We start from the raw sequence: 18,348 nt of genomic DNA on the forward strand, positions 1-18,348 counted from the left end.
CCTACCACAGACTGTGAGAAATTTTTTTTGACAAAGTAAGCAAGAAGTGCAAAAACACATAAGACATATAGTTAATGTGTTAATTTGTGTGCGTAAATAAATGGTTTTTCTTCTTTACCTGTTTGATTTTTTTTGTCATGAGTTTAAATGTGTATTTATACTCATACATTTATGCATGTGTGCCTCCAAAATTATTTAAAACATCATATGTATAATACTGAGAGCAAGAACTAGATAATCTATGTTATCAGTTTTTCCCACTGAAATATCAGTCTAGACCTCCGCGGCCTTGATTTTCAGAATAACAACAATTATTTCAAAAGAATCAGAAGGTTTCTACTGGGTGGCTAATAAATAAAATCGCCAAGTAAATTGATGAAGAAATGTGCCATTCCAGGTTTACCCGACTTCAGACAATTAAGTCACAATACTTTTAAATTAATCCTTATGAATTGTATTAAGCGTTTGAGTCCTATCAAATTTGTGTCTTTTATTTTAGAAAAAAAATTTAATAGTTTAAAATAGAATAAGATAAATTAATAATTAAATAAAAGTACATACCGACTGATTCACTTCAAAGAGAAATAAATTTTATCAATTTATTATCATTGTGTGATATCTGTTTCTTATATTCAAAGACACTCTTTTTAATATTGTGACGGTAATTTATTTGATATAAGCTTACAATGAAGTATCTATTATGATAACGTTCATCGTTTAAGATATAAAATATTTACGTCAGAGACGATGTTTGAACTAATATTTAACCAACTTCAAAAAAGGAGGTTATCATTTTGACCTGTATCTACTGGAATTGAATAATATTTGAGTATCTATTGTGTGTTTTGATGATTTGCTATTTTAAAAGAGTACCGAGAGTTTTTTACGCCGGCCTTTTCTATCGGCCTACACCCTCTGTCTTCTTTGCCGATGAGTAGGGATGCCTACAGATTCAAATTTAATGACGTGGAATAAGTGATACCTGTATCTTATGTTCCATAATAAACATATTTTATTTGTTTTTTTTTATTTTTGCTCTCAAACATGTTACAAGGAGGACAATCAGATACATATGAAAGGATATACATGTGTGAAAATAAGAAGAGATGAGAAGCGCAGCGCTTACGAGATTCATGCTTCTTCTTCACAATCGTGTAGCCCGCATTATTGCAGCACAGAACTCACGAGAGGAATCATTGTAATGAATATATAAGAAAATAACTATCATAGCAAAACACAGCAAGGTTTCTAAAACGACTTATGAGCACGTGTGCTAAATATTGTTATTGTATCTACAAATGTCTTGGAAGATAAGGTTTATTTAGATTTTGATTTAAATCAGGCTTATTCTTACTTAGGTATCAGGTTATGTTTTATTAAAATAGGTTCAATAGTTATTCGTTAAAACAAATACAAACATTTCTTCTTAATAATAGTAATATAGTTTATTGTAATGAGCTTGCCTTTGCTACCTACTTCTATTGTGCTAAAACTTGGAGGATGTCAGGTGATATGGACTGCTACCCTGGATTTCTTGAACTAACTAACTGCATATCTAACTAACTAACCGAATTCAACATATAAGGTATATTATGTTACTACTTCGTACGACTTTCAAACTAGGTGTAATTAAAACGAATACTAGAAATACATGACTTTACACAACGAAATAAGTTTCTTTAGTGTACGCGGAAATACTAACTTCTTTGTCCAAAATTAAGTTTAGATAAAGAATAGGCTCTGTAGAAGAATAAATAAATGTAAATCTATGGCTTTCAAAGGAATGACGCCTAATAATAAAATAACTGGAAAGCTGTCTTTGTGCCAGTAACAAGAATAACTGTCATATGGTATGAACGAAAGCTTCCACTTAAACCTTTAGAACAAACAAGATCAATTAGCGACTTGTGTTGTAAAACTTGCTTTTACTTAGCAGTAAAATAGTTTAAACATTAATTGTGTTCACTCATTAAGCTACTATATTATATACTATATTACTATACGTGATATTTTGCGTAAACTTTGATTGAAAGTTAATAAATGGCGAATTTAAACGTGCACTGACCTCGGTTGCCCTGAACTGCACTAAACATTCACAAACTTGGACTGAGTCGACCGGCACGCAGCGGTTACACACAACGACTGCGGGATACCATTGTTATCTCGATCTAGATAAGTGCAAGGTAAAAGTAAGTTGGTATATAATGGTTTGTACATTGCAAAGCTGGGATAAACCTAATAGATGTCATTAAAACGAGACCTGTAATGGAAACCGCCTAATATGAATACAAGGGTTTTCCAATTCCATTATTAAAATTGAAGATATTAAAGGATATCAAAAAATCTAATTCATTCTACCAAACTAAGACCGGCAACGCACTCGCGAGCCCTCTGGCATTGAGAGTGTCCATGGGCACACTTAACAACAGGTGAGCCTCCTGGCCGTTTGCCCCCTGTTCTATAAAAAACTTTTTTTTTTGCGTGCGTACAAAGTACACATGTCAGAAGTAAAACTTCTTTGGCAAACTAATTTTTAACTCTTGTTCATATTTATAAAAATCTAAAACTTTTGATTTCCGAGATTTAGAGGGAGGGAAAAGGAAGATATGTTAGGATATTAATGAATTTAATTGTCATTAACATACTAAGTGTCGAAAATAATACAAATAATAAAAAAAAAAAAATTTTATTTATTTCTTTCATAATAAAAACACCCTTCTCACTCTCTCTCAATCGGTTTCAATCTCTCTCTCCCTTTCGACAAAACGCTGCACATCTTCGTGACGATCCGTACAAATTTTACCCCCATGCGCCTAAAGAAGTTTCACTTCAAAAAGACGGTAAAATAAAATAGATAACACATGCTCAACTCATCATTTTCCCTGACTTTTTCAGGAAAAGCGGTGGAAGGTAACGTCCCCGGCGACAGCCAGTCGGGAGAAACTAAGGTATTAAAGTAGAAACTTTGAATTAGGTTTTTAATTTGTTGCAAAACTTACCTAAATTAGACAGAAGAAATAGACTCACTTTCTCGTTACGTTACGTTCAAAGAAAAGTGAAACTAATAAACCATTTTTTATATTCAGTTGTACTTGAATGTATTCTTAAATATTAATTTTGACTATTACAGAGCGTGGCTGCAACTATTTCATATATCTATGTAGAAAATGTAGATACATATCTACATTTAATGATACATAGTAGAATTCATTTGTCTTTTATTGATAACTTATTATGTTTTTAAAAACTACGTAAGTTTGGTCTCGTTGCATCTGGTTTCAAAAAGTTTTATTTTGAAAAAAAGTAAATAAAATAGTAATTTATGTATTCTCTTTATGACAAAATTTTCTTAATTACTATGTTTTCCTTTTTAGTAAAATTCATTACCTACTAAAAAGGAAAACATGGACCAAAAGCCGCGCAATTTTACTGTAATTTCTACAGTTCTCTCGAATCTTGCCCAGTTGTATTTTATACTTAGGAATATATATTAAGTTTAAAGTATCTTTTTTTCGGACCACCTACCCATGGTAAAGATTTTCCCAGATAGCACGCAACTTAATAAATGTGTTCGGTAACATTCTCAACCACAATAGTTAATATACATTGTTTTGGTGGAATAGATTGTCAATTTACATCGTCTGAACGTAAATTAAAGGAGGTCATTGACTCCAATACGATTTATCAGCCGTGCATGAGTCTAAATCTGTCAAAATTAAGGTTCTTTAAGAGTAAACACGAATAAGTAGGTTGACAAGGGGTTTTTTGTTTGTATTATCCCCGTATGTCGGATATGAATAGACTTTCAATTAACACAATACATATAACTACTACACTCTATATAGCTCAAAAATAATCTCAATATTTAAGTTAAGGTTTTATAATATAGTACAATTAAAATCAGCACAAAAATTTGCGTAGTGGGGAAAAGTTCGTGCATATCATTTAGGAGGAAAAAAACTTTAAAGTCGATGTCTGCGCATAATAGTGGCCAACTTCTTGAACGGGATGACATACACTATCGCACATTGATCACCTTTATAAGAGCAACAATCTCGGCGTACATTGTTTTTGGTGCATTGCCACCTATAACAACTTACAGAGAACATAAATTTTGCCGGGTTAATAAGTTCTATGGAGAACGTCTATAAATAAGATTGTTTATCGATTACATGTTAATTCATAAACAATGATAGTTAAGACCTAAGTTAGTCTAATAATCTTTATCCTTGTCTATACAGTTTTAAGTGATACACAAGTTATCAAACAACTATAATAAAGAGGAAGCTTTTCAAACTGTAATTATATATTTTATGGGGCATTGTATTAATTGCAGAATTCTCGTAATTATCGTTTTGATGATTTGAGTCTTAGTCTGCTTGCCATATAAAAATTAAAAAAAAACGTGTGCAATTCACATGTGGTAGCTTCAAAAACTTTGGTTTCACGATAATGAGACGAATGTAATTTAATTTTTAATATCAATTATTAATTTTGATAAAATTAAAATAATTATTAAAGTTTTTATAATATGTAATTAAAATTGATAAATTCCATCTAATTTTATAATTTAATTAAATTAATCTCTTATTAAATTTTTTTGCAGATGTTTTTTTTAATTCAGAAAATAATCATTATAATTTAAAGTTTATACATTGTATAAAGCTTCCTATCTCTTTCCTCCCACGTTAAATCTTATAAATTTATGTCTGTCTCTTTTTACCGTCCCTTTTTTGTTTCATCGACTATCAAATCACAACGATGCTAAAGAAATTTCACTTCAAAAAATAGCCTTTATTCGAGTAATACGACCGGCCCATTTCGACTTGTTTGTACGGCTTCGTACTAACTAACGTTTTATTTATTTATTTTTTATAGATCAAGGGGCAAACGGGCAAGAGGCTCACCTGATGTTAAGTGATACCGCCGCCCATGGACACTCTCAATGCTAGAGGGCTCGCGAGGGCGTTGCCGGCCTTTTAAGAATTGGTACGCTCTTTTCTTGAAGGACCATAATAATAATATGACATGTTTTCCCTTGAGCACGTTCAGCTTTTAGTTCGGCTTGTAATAGTTCTTTCTAATACTTCTTTGAAGAAATCTTCTTTTACATATAACATGGGAGTTAGTTTCCATTTTTCAGTACTTCAGTTAAAGTTAACAAGGACAAGGCGAAGTTTGTTACTCTTTGGAGCTTTTTAGGGTCTAGAGATAATCCAGTTGATTTATTTATCAAGTGGATCATGTGAGTAAGCCGGTTAGGTTTTACTTGTTGTTGATTTTCATTTATGCCAAAAAATCTTATTTTCTTCAGTTAATTCTCCACATTTATACTGCTTTCGACGGATTTCGTTACACTTTCTGTTATTATTCTATTCTGGTCTTCCAATTTTTCGCGCTTTTGGTATATCGATTCTATAAGGTATTCCAGTTATTTTTCTTCATACTGTGAAAGGTCGTTTCCAACTATCTATATACGTAAAATTCTTTTTTTTCTTTTCATATTTATTTCTAGAATATATAGAAATAATTAAATGCTGTACATTTAATTATTTCACTATATTCTATCTGTTAAAATTAAATTCAACACGTTCAATGTTCATATATAATATTAAAAATAAATAAATCAATAGCAACATCCAATATTTCGTGACTTAAGTTTGAACTCAGGCCGATGCAAATGTTCGGTTACAAAAGTAATCGTTTGTTATGTATAATATTTACAAAATTGTCCAATCTTTGTTCTAACTCTAAGTGTTTTGAACGAAAAGTCACCGATATCGAAGTCACCGTTACAATAACACAAATCAAAACGTAAAATTTTCCGTTGTTTACACTTTCAATGAGGCACATACGTTTTCCTGTGGTATATCTTCTCCTGGTTCAGCTCAATGTATACTTTTTATTGTGTAATTTCCTTTATTTCTATTTTTAATTGGTTATTTTATCAGGACTTGGTATTCAACCTGCAACTTGCAACCCGCAATCAATTCTGCTTTGCCATACATTTATTTTAATATGTACTACCTATACTATTCCAAATTTTACATCATATATTTTTCGCGCTCAAGAATCTCTTAGGGCAATTAATATTAATACGCTAATTCAATGGAATAACTCAGCACACATTTTTTGGCATTTCTATTGATAATATTTACTCAAAAGCTAGTGAAGGAAAACACACATATAATTACTAGGTACATGCACTTTGAATTTTCACGCTCATGGAGGAGGCAGGCTAGCGTGACTTACCTAAGGTTCTTGACATGTGTCAACAGAGCTTGACGTCAGTGACACTAAGCCGTGATATCTCTTATCTATGACCATAAAATATTGTTTACACCTACCTGATTTTCAGGTAATCTTAGTGTAAAATGTGGATAACAAATTTCACAATTCAAAAAACGAACTATAAATTGTTTAGTAGCTAGACGATTCTATTATTTACAATCTACAATGAAACACGGTCATCCGAGTTTGAGTTCGAGGCAAACGCAGAAACGCAGTAAATAACAAATTCAATGAAGAATTCAAATGCTTAACTGATTTCGATTCATTTTGATGCGTTAAAATTAATTGTTTAGCCCAAGTCAATGTAGACCGCAGCTAGTTGCTATAAATCGATAAATTGTTATTATTTTCCGTCATTATCTTCGTTGTTATAGTGATTTAGATGTTTGAGCGACGAGGTTTAAATTTAATGACAACAATCGTTCAAAAATTATATTTTAAAGTGTATTATTTATTTATCTACATATAATTAATGAAAATAAGATAAGATAACTATGGATGGTTGTGTGGGTTTGTGTAATGTGCGGCTTTAGGTAACGTAAAGTGGGATTCCCTGGAGACACATTTACAGGAAAATACTTCAAATGCCAATTCCGAAAATCCGAGGAACATAAACATGCATCATAAGAATATTTAACATCTTCGTGCGTAATAGGATCAGTCATACGTGAATAAGAAATACTTTTAGTTTAAAACATGAGAAATTAGTTATTAATATTAATGATTATTAACTTCACGAGTTAAGTTCGGTGGCGGCTATTAATTTTCAAATAAATGAAACACACTGTGTCATTTTGTCAAGTGTCATCTGTCTTTAATGGTACAAAACAACAGCTTATAAGATAAAATTAGGGGTTGTGAGTTTATGAGGCTGAACTAACAAAATCTGATAGGAACTATTTATCTTAGCACAAAACTAAGTCACACATACGTAATATAACTGATGTTGACATCATTTATTTTCTGAGAACAGGAATGTTACGTTAAATATTATATAGGAAAAAATCAAAAGATTATTTCTTACTACCAAAACTGACTTTTAGTATTTATTGGATACAAAGGAAGTTAAATTGACTGTTAACATTTGGAATTAATCGTTCTATATCCTTAATTAAACTATGTAATATGTTACCTTTATTAACAATATTATTTTGTCATATTTTATGTATTGGAGCGAAAAGGAATTAATTTGTAAAATTTTTGGGACAATATATCAAACAAAAAATGGAGGTGTAACTTTGTCTGCTACTTTAACGGATTTCTGAAGAGTGAGACAAGAAAATATATTAATAAATATACTTTTGAACAAAAACTTAGCGTTAGCATAACCACCAGGTTCAGACTGGCAACTTCCTAATGAATTTTATAAACAGGCATCGTATTTGGCGCTTTGTTGCTACTTAACAAGATGTATGTGTTAATCGTATATCTCATACTCTATTTTTTTTTTCAAAATACATATCAGTTAACCAGAAATAGCTTAAAATAATCTTTATACCTCGTATGTAAATAGTTTATTAATATCTCTTGGTGATACAAGACAAATCAATTGAAAAAATGTTATTTAATATTTCTAGGTACATTTTGGAGAAGTTTTTTTTTTAATTTAAACGTATTCGCGTGTAGGCCAGTAGTTCAGTACGATGATGAGATACAGTCACCACCTGGGTAATAATTTTCAAATAACCTATTATAAACAAATATATTGGAATGAAAGCACAATCACGAGTATGTAAAATTCCATTATTTGCTATAAGCTCATTATACGTAAGCATTTTATACTTATCTTCAGTCAACAGTATCTACGTACCAGATTGCGCTCGGAAGATTCCTTGTATAAAATAATAAAATTATATTGCTACTTCATGTCACATAGCAAAGTACTTACTGTATAAGTACTTTCAAGCGGAGAATGTACCTACTTATACATACCTATCGCCAATGTCACTGCAAGAAGATATTAGAGAACGTTCATCAAGCTTAAACAATATTTATTTGAAGTATTATATACATATTTCTAACAATTGGCTTACATAAATATTAGTTAGAAGGGTTCTTTCCATGGGTTTTATTAAGTTTTGTACTAAAGTTGTGTAATAGGGAAATCTGTTAATTTTGGTAAATTCAACAGAAAATGAATGAGATAGGCCCCATGCAGGTTAATTATTAGAATTTATAGGGCATTTAAATAAGTTCAGAAAGGTAAGTAGAAGTATTGAATTACTATTTTTAATATAAAATATTAAGACATGACCTAGTTTATACAAGATAAGGCAGAGGTGTGTCAACAATTAAAGTGTTTATAGAAGGCTTTTACATACACTGAAAACATATTAAGAAAACCTTGTTGATTTTTTTGTTTTGCATGAAATCTTAAAATTTGGAAACATTAAAAGCATTAGGCACGATTATCAAACGCGTCATAAGCTTTCTATAAAAATACGTTTGTTTTAATTCAGCGCCATCTATGTTAGAATAGAAAAACTGATTTCAATTTGTACAGAATATTTACTTAGTAGGTACTGTATATTTTACATTCAACAAATCTTCGCAAATATTTAATTAATAACTATTATTATAGATTTTACAATGTGTCCAGATGCAACAATCTGGAAGTAGCATAATCATCACATCATTATTTAAATATCAACTCCATTTCATTCAAATTATGAAACAATTTACTGAAAGTGCTCGTTAATATTGGTTTGGTTAAAATAATATAAGAAAATCTTTTTATTCATAATTATCTTCTAAAGGTGTTTTTGGTTTGCACAGATCGGGGCGCGGAGTTAAGGCCTAATTAATCTGTCACCGTGGAGTTTTAGTGGGTACGGTAAAGTGACCGAGTCACATATAGCCCTCCACGTAGGGATGTGAAAATCCAATCGAATATTAAAAAAAGTGAAAGTTTTTCAAGTGAATATCGATTAATAATCGACTATATTTTAAAAAGTGAAATTTATTTATTCAGCAGCACTAGGTTACTTACAATAAAAAAGACAACAAAATACTGCAATGTGCTACTGAAAAGGCACTTATCTATTAAATTTCACCAAATCTATCAAAACGAGGTTAAGTTAATTTCGAAAAACTTTAATTTGTGTTAATAATTTCTATTTTTTATTTTTAATGAATAAAACCATGATAAATAAAATATTTAAGATCTTTATTTTTAAATGAATTCAAAAATAAGGAAAAAATCAATTATTTATTTAAGAAAAATCGATTATTTCTTTATCGATTGTTCATGCTAAGAAAACAATCGATTAATAAAAAAATCGATTTTTTTTATGCAGAATGTCACAACCCTGGCTCCACGGGTATGATGTAGGCGCAATTTAGGTATTCGTAACGGCATTTCCCCACGTTAAAAAGAGGCGTGTCTACTATCTTCCAATTAACGCTTATACTACTAATTACGCTTTCTGATAATTTATAAAAATGGGAGAAATCAATAAACGTTTATAATAAATTTATGTCTACAATAAAACACTGGATTTGTAAAAAAAAATTTATTCATATATCTAGTTTCTATGCATCCCCAATAAACCGCACTTAGGCAGGCTTCCAAACACACAGCCGAGTAAAACGATCGCCAGATTTGGTTAACAATTATGCAGCTAGCCCACATAGATCATCTAAGGGGTTCCGCCACATTCAACGGGGTATCAAACCCCTAACCATAAAACCCACTCCGGGGTACAAAAGGCAACATAAAACTGGCCGATAGAGGTCGCCAAAGCCCAATGTGCAGTTATTTTCCCAAATCAACTTTTGACATTCTCTTTCATTTTTTTTTATTTTTGTAGGGACTGAATTACTTTAAATTAAATTTGATTAAAAATAATTGGATTTCCAAGTACGAAATTTCAGATAAAGTACACAATGAAAGTACAAGAAACAGTAAATAACAATGGTTGAAAAAATTACAAGAGACAAATACTGAAACGTCCGAATTTTGACGAAACTAATTTCCAGTCAATTGGAAGATTTGGACGTTGCAATATTCGTTCAACTAAATTAGACATTTTACAATTTTGAAATACAATACCATATAAAATCTATACATATTAAACCAAAACAAAGAGAACAATATTTTTTAAAGCGTTTGGGTCTATACTCTAAACAATTAAGATTAATACAACATATAACTGAAAACAAAGGGAATATCGCCATATTCCATTGGTTTGCAGTTAACTAGAATATGCTTAACACAAATCTCTTGCATGCAATTAGCTTACATGCGAAAACATTATATCTAAAATAGAGTCTATAATCACTTCACAAAGGCTTCTTGTGGTATTTTTCCTTCTGATTGCAGTTGGTTGAAAATAAATAATGCCCGCTGATAATCCCAACCCGTTTCTTGAAGACAGCTGTTAAAAATAATCTTATATTAGCAAAAGATAACTTGACTTAACGAATGGGGGGGGGGGGGTTTCCTTTTGTGAAATGTTACGATGCGGGGTGGGGTTTGAATTACGCGTTATTGTTAATATTATTTTCGACTTTCCAGTACTTTACACCACATAATGGTAACTTTTAGGTATAAAGAGTCACTAGGTGGTCACGAAACGTTTTACTATTGGATACAGAAAAACTTTACGGCGCGTTACATGGGGGGGGGGGGTCCAATAATTAGTTTATACGAGAATTTTTTGAAAAGACAATTTGGACCAATTTTTAATTAGATCTACGGTTAGATGCAGTTACGAAAAGTATTTCAAATATAGAACCCGGACCTATTAGTATATATATTTAATGAGTTTCATCATTGACTTACTTTATACTCCAATGTTCGTTCATGCCAGTCTGTTGGCTAAGCATGTTTAGCATCATCTTCTGCGTGTCTTCTTGCGAAGTACCGGCAACGGGTTGCGCTGCTGGCGTCACAACGGGAATTGCGGGAGCAGCGGGCGTTGGAGTTGGAGCGGGGACTGAAGCTGGTGTTGATGTTGAAAACGCTTTGTCCTCCTGTAATAAATAAAAAAAAATTATAAAAATCATTTCTATTTAATAAACTTGATTTAATCTATGAATTTTGAAGTTATACTTCTTTAGGCGCGTTATGAAAAATTGATGAGAGTGAAATTTTACGATGCGCGTGCACCGTGACACAAAATTAACAGAATGAAGTTGCCCACTAACGAATTCTTTTTAAACCAGCCGGGCGCCGAGCGTGCGCAAGCGAGATGGGAATAAGACAATCTACAGGTAAAAAGAAATAGAATATGCGTGAACTTAGCAGCTATGCCAAAAACTTTGATTGACCATAATAATGACCTTTGTAGTTTTGTAGACCTTTTAAACAAATAAAGGAGTTTTAATTATTTTAGTTGTATTAATATACTAATTTATATTTCCCGAATATTATAGATATCTTAAAATTTCAAATAAAATTTCAACAAAAAACATTACAATTTCTGTGTGATTTTTTAAATACAAGAAAAATCAACATACCTGCTGTTTAGTTGCATTTGTTATGAAATACATATCATTAAGTATGCTGAATCCACCAGAATTATTCGGAACTATCACAAATGTCCGATGGAAGGATCGGAGAGGTGTCCCCGTAGTCATTATTTCTTTGAATACTCCATTCATTGTTAGTACTACCATGTTTGGCTGGAAAAATAAAAATCTATATTATATATATAAAAATGAAACCCGTTTTCCGTTGTCACGACATAACATGAAAACGGCTTGACCGATTTGTCTGATTCTTTTTTTATAATATTCCTTGAAGTAAGAGGATGGTTCTTACGGAGAGAAAAATTAAAAAAAATTGTGTGAAAAAGTATAAAAACAACACTTTTCTATATTCCCATACAAAATATTCGTAATAATATTTAAAGGCAATTTGAACTTTAATACCATATCATAAAGTTCAAGTGTTAGTTCGGGAGGGGTTCCGGGAAGGTAAATTTTTATTTTTTGACATAATGTATTTGTTGTATTATCAACATTCTTTTTTTTATCTGACTAGCTAGACCGGTGTCCCGAATAGCAGAATAAGTATTTAAAAAAAAATAAAGAATCGACTGTTAGGCGGTACGATGTTTGCCAGGCCAGCTAGTTACTGAATAAAAATGCTATTATATCACACAGTTTATAATGAACTTAAGTGATGAAACTTTTTGCAGTCATCTAAATGTGGTAAGTAAAACAAAAGACTGATAAGACTAAAGATTGATTAGAGATAGATATTTATATTGTTTATATGTAAATATGTAGTACATAGTTTTAAATTATTTGTCTATCTTTTAATGTTTCTATGAAGAGGCAACCAATAGACAGAAGATAATGTATCTCTTACAAGTTTGAAATTATTTGTAAGTTTGGGCCTACAAAAAATTATTGTTAAATAACAATTGATATAAACAAAATATTTTGAGTAATTAGACATATTTAGATTATAATTAATTAATTTAATCTCAATATACAAAATCCAGTGGCGCTACAACCCTATACGGGTCTTGGCTACTGAATGCATCCATTTCTTTGATCAGCCTTCTGTAACACGTGCCAGTAACTCAATGTTTGCTTTCACTATAGATGCAAGTGCAATAAGGTCAAATATAATATAAATCTTAAATTACTCACATTAAATATAACTAAATCAACAGCGAAGCCCATTAAATCATGTGTGGTCTTTGGTAACTCGGAGAGCAGTGACACAACTTGCAATTTGCCTGTTTTGAGATATCTTCGTCTGTGATCTCTGTCTGTTATTCTCATAAGATTACGACTGCTCACGATGTATGTGTTGAGCCTAGAAAATAAATATGGTAAGTTAAATTTCATGTCCCTTATTCATAACTAAATCACTCTAACTTTTAACGGACGTAGTCTCTCTCCTCTTTCTGTTTACAATACTTTAGTTTAAACCATGCTTTATTGAAGTTATACTTTTTTTGGCGCGATAGGGAAAAATGATGAGAGTAAATTTTTACGATGCGCGCGCACACCGTCACAAAAAACCGACACCCTGAAGTTAGCTACAAACGTAGAATAAGTCGAAAGATAAAAAATTTAAAAAGATTTTTATCTTGTTACGGCAAAGTATCACTTCTAACGCATGTACATTAGTATACACACTTTTTTTTTTATTCAATAATACTCTGTTTAAACATAGCGCAATTATTATGAAACACGAAATAATTAACATTTAAAGATTCTGTCACACACAGATTTTGTTTTCTTACTTTTTTAATATATTACAAGTAAGGGTAATAACCCTTGGCAATAGCCAATTTATATAAGATTAATATTGGTAGAGGCAGAATGTTGTCCTCCGAGCTAATGCAAAGCTAGCCAGTCTAACTCGACCGGTCACCGGAGCCTGTGAGCCTGTCAGTAGGCAGAATAACTTTGTGAATGTGATTTTGGGTATGACATTATAAAAGTGATTTGTAGCCGCATTGTAAGTGTCGCAAGTGGTTCAATAGGAAAAAAATACTCAAATTTATGTAGCCATGTTAGTCACTTACTTATTAGTTGAATTGGTGTTCCGATTGTCCGTGCTCAAATAACTGGCTGCCAGCGAAAAAGTCGCCGATTCATGGTAAGCATCGAGTAATGGCTGTCGCGATTCTGAATCATATATAGCAAAATATTGCTTTAGGAATTCTTTGATAAGTTCTTGGCCGTTGGGGTCAACGAGGAATGATTGTTGTGCTGGTGGCAGTGATACGTCGTCCGGTATGTCGAAACCAATAGGGGGTGGGAGATCTTCGCCGTCCTATAATTTTGTTCATAACAGGTTAACATTCTACGAGATAATTATATTTGTAACTATTGAACTTTTTACAGTATGCCCTATTTTATAAATAAATATGGCAGAAAAAACATTTATGTATTTAAAAATAAAAATGTTTTTAGTTAAAAGTACTTAAGGTTAATAAGGTGATACATTTTATAACTTACCAATCGCGTCAGCTTCGGAAACTTTCGCCGGACCTCACTGAAGATAATAAACATGGCAATACTAATTACCTCTGAAACTCTCACAAATATAATATTGATAAAATTAATGCAAAGTTAATATTCAACTTTGCAATATTAACATATTTTCGTAGAATGTCTATGTTTAAAAAAGAAACAGAAACAAGAAATAAACACCTAACGAAGATATGTTAATAGTAAAGGAATGATGAACAAAATCTTGTCACCAAAACTTCTATAGATTTTTCGCAAACATATGAAAAATTCACCTAATTTAAAAATCAATTTACAAGAAATCTTTGTTTGTGTATTTTGAAGAAATTTTCTTACATTTTTGTGAAACCAAATAGAAACCTTGGCCGAGTTCAATGATTCATACATTTATGAGTAAATAGTGTTCATCATTCGAAAAGCAATGTTTTTAATTAACTATGCACAAATTTAACATTTGCTTCAATCAAATCTCTTCCAAATTTAAGATTGTATTGATTATTTAGTACAATGGTCAAGAGATAGCAATTGTTTTAAGCACTTTCCAAGTCCAATATGAGTATACTCAAAAACCAACCGATAGACTTGCATAATGTATAGAAGTGTCTTAAAATATTACCATCTCTTAAACTAAAACACAGACAATAGAGTTCTTATGATTGACACTTGATTGAAACATTTGACAGTACAATATTAGTAAGACATGAGATTTTATATTCCCCATATTTCCTATAATAATTATCCCCAATTATTGGGGAATATAAAATAAAGTAAAAGTTTTTATGTAACCTCATTTTTAATTTGAGGTGAGGATAAACGCTGCAACAGTAGTTTAGCCTCTTGTACCATATTTTATTTTGATATATTGTTATTATTATAGCCATGCATTAATACAGACTTTCTTGGAATTAATACCCATTTGTAAGGTTGATGGACAGTTGTTTTACTCTCACTTTAAACTCAAATATCACATCTATACCACATATTGGTACATATAATTATTTATATTAATAATATATGCAAATAATGCTTTCATCAGTATTGTATCGTAAACCACACTGAAGCAGGTATTCCCAAATGTATTAAGTCTCATACAAATGTTGAGTAAAATGAAAAATGCTGACAGAATCCATGTATCTAACCACAATACCAGCTAAAACTTGTGCAAAATGTAAATTATCTACAGAAAAATGTTTTCTATAAATTATCAATGACATATAGTGCTCACAGCTGGTATTTTGGAGTACAGAACTACAGAAATATGAAAAAATTGAGTAATTATTGTTAACTCAATTTTATAACACTTCATTAAACTTTTCTGTAAATTGGTTAATTACATAAAAATTATCAGCACAGCAATTTTGTGAAATTGTACTATTAGGCACTCAACCATGTTCATCGCCGACTCCTCTTGACAAAAAAATTTTTTAAACAGGTAGTAATCAAATGCATCAAACAAAGTACATTTTTAACCTTCGTTTAACCTTGACATTTGAGCTTTGTAGTACAGTCCTCACTATCCCGCACAAAGCAAAATGAAATTTTACTTGTAAAATGCACCGTTTCATTATTACCTTTTGTAGGTTTCAATATCATTGAACCTGTTCACAAGGGGGTTCCCTTTAAGATATAGTTCAACTAGCGGAAGAGCCTTTAACGCTTCTAGTGGAGCCACTGATGGTATCTGAAATTAAGGAAATCATAGTCATATACATAATTAAAGATTTTTTTAAAGCTTTTGGCATTAAAAATTAGATACAACCTTTAATTTTCACCTCTCTACCACCAATACAAAAACAATATATAAAGCTGATACTAATTCAGAAACAACACTTGTAAATTTTTAAACATTTTTTATGATTATATAGTGTATTAGCAATGAAAAAGTTGTGTATGTATTGAGTGGTGGGGGTATAAATACTTTTGCTAATAAAGATTTAAACTTTTAGATTTCCACAAAAACACTTACCCGATTGTCACCCATATATAAAATTTTCAAATTTTTAAATTTCGTGGCTAATATCTTTAAATGTTCAAGTCCATGTAGCTTATTATCATTTAAATTTAAAGCTTCCAAATCTGGTATATTTTCAGCAATTATATCCACGGCAGCCAACATAATGATTGGGCGAAACAGTGCACAGAAAACATCCACAAGATCTGAAATATATGTACTGTCTATAACTACATTTCTAATATAATGGTAACTTAGAGATTTATAAACAAGATTTTAATAAATGTCTAATCTAATATATGAGGAATTTTAATCAAAACCAAAAGTAAATACAATACAAAGATGCAAAACAATAAATCAATCAATCAGGCATTTTTATTTTAACTCCCATGCAAATGCTCAAATATTAGCGAAAATAAAAATAGTAAATGTATGTGTAACATCAACACAATGTCAATAAATACATTCACTTATTTTATTTGTATTCAGACTGGTTTCAACAAATTACAAAACCAATACACAGTATTACATTACCTAAACATGTATTAACATGTTAACTTAGGATTTCACAAAGACAAATGTAGTTTTTTTTTTATATCTGAACAACTATTTGAGATTGTATAAACAAAAATAATATTAGGAAAAAATAATAATATTCTCACCGGGATCTGCATGGAATTTTGTTAAATCTAGAGCCTTTGTTGTAGGGTTATAGCGTTTAGCCATAGCCAACTTCATTTTTTCTTTCATATCATCAGTAATATTAATTCTTGGTACTGCATTGCGAACAATAACCACCAACTTGAAACCATTAGGCATTGTTATTTTTCGATCTGCATGAAATAACTTTTCAGCAACCTTTACATCATCCACATAGAATATTGCAGAGTTTCCTTCAATCTTGAAGTAGTGTGGTATAAACACTTCCGGTGATATGTGACTGAGCAAAACTTTTAATATGACATCCTTTTCATGCTTAGCTCCATAAGGTACAGTTATTTGGTACCATGGCAGAACCCCTGTTATGAATTTCTTTTTGTGCTGGGATGGCCGTGGCGGTGGTGACCCAAGTCGACCTCCTCTACCTCTGTAAGCACCTCTTCTATTTTGTGCATTACCAGATGCTCCCATATCAACATCATCATCAAAAAGTATTTTAGCATCATTCCAATTTTTAAACTTATTGTTTTTTCCTTTGTTGTGACTTTGTTTGAACATAACTCGCCTTCCTGTATGGTGAATGCGGTCGTCATGTTCTAAAACAAAAATATATAATAATTATAGTTATATAATTCTTCCAACCTTTTTCGATCTTGACTACCTCCACTAAGGGTGAGATCTATAGTGCGCACTTGGACTTTGCTCAGACTTTACTTACGAAAAACACTAAGGTTAAACTATGATTTAGTATATTTATAGACATTTTAACGGTGAGATTAAGCTAAGCTCAAGCTAAGACAGAAATTGATGTTTCATTTCATGCAATACCTTCTTTATTATCCTTTAAAAAAGTAAAGAATGGTTATAGTTAAGTCTGAGCAAAGTCTAAGTGCGCACTATAGATCTCACCCTTAAACCCTAACTAGATGCAACTTTACTGATAACAAGGAAAAAGAGTAGTTTCCTGTAACGTCACAACAATGGCGTACCTACTTTTGCTGTGTGGGCTTTACGTTAGTACAGAATCGGATAAGACTTACAATTACTAAAAAATTATAAAACTTACCGAAGCAACTAGGAGCACCATTTTTCCAATTATTTCTTGGTCTTCCTCCTCCACGTTTAGGCATGGTCGTTGTTTTATTTGCAATCTATCAAGAGGACATTAAATAAAACGTGTCTTTAATAAATGGAAATAAATATATTATTAAACTTACTTTGATTTTTTTGATGAACTAATAAAAGTGGTATGGTGTGCTATATTTATTATAAGCACGCTTTCAATCTTCTTTATTACAGAAATGTGTAAGTGCGTCACAACTTGATACACCACAGCATTACATCGCTTAAGAAAAAAAAGGATATTACCATAGAGCATAAACTAGGGCATAGAGTCTCAATTCATTTACAAATAAGAAATAACCACAGAATAACATTATATTTTCATAGGAATGCAGACACCTAATAAGTTATTCAAATAAAGAAGGAAAAACATATTATCAAAGGCC

The 18,348-nt window shown here is 31.2% G+C and overlaps 2 protein-coding genes across 2 annotated transcripts in view; both read right to left on the reverse strand.

The window, feature by feature from the left end:
- LOC125051529 overlaps window positions 1-2,173 on the reverse strand; it is a 35,517-nt gene extending 33,344 nt beyond the window's left edge. The window contains exon 1 of the mRNA XM_047651910.1: window positions 2,066-2,173. The gene's annotated coding sequence lies outside the window, so the exon portion shown is untranslated. The remainder of the gene's footprint in view (window positions 1-2,065) is intronic.
- Window positions 2,174-9,788: 7,615 nt separating this feature from the next.
- Window positions 9,789-18,206, reverse strand: LOC125051580 (nuclear RNA export factor 1). Its single transcript, XM_047651998.1, has 11 exons — window positions 18,058-18,206; window positions 17,907-17,991; window positions 16,843-17,436; window positions 16,196-16,386; window positions 15,801-15,910; window positions 14,218-14,254; window positions 13,782-14,032; window positions 12,895-13,063; window positions 11,752-11,916; window positions 11,075-11,265; window positions 9,789-10,667 (listed from the first exon to the last, which is right to left on the reverse strand). Exons 2-11 carry the CDS (start codon window positions 17,968-17,970, stop codon window positions 10,568-10,570), a joined length of 1,872 nt encoding a protein of 623 aa, XP_047507954.1. The 5' UTR covers window positions 17,971-17,991; window positions 18,058-18,206; the 3' UTR covers window positions 9,789-10,567.
- Between the last annotated feature and the right edge of the window lie 142 nt (window positions 18,207-18,348).

Source organism: Pieris napi, chromosome 8 (genome assembly GCF_905475465.1).
Source record: "Pieris napi chromosome 8, ilPieNapi1.2, whole genome shotgun sequence".
NCBI lineage: Eukaryota > Metazoa > Arthropoda > Insecta > Lepidoptera > Pieridae > Pieris > Pieris napi.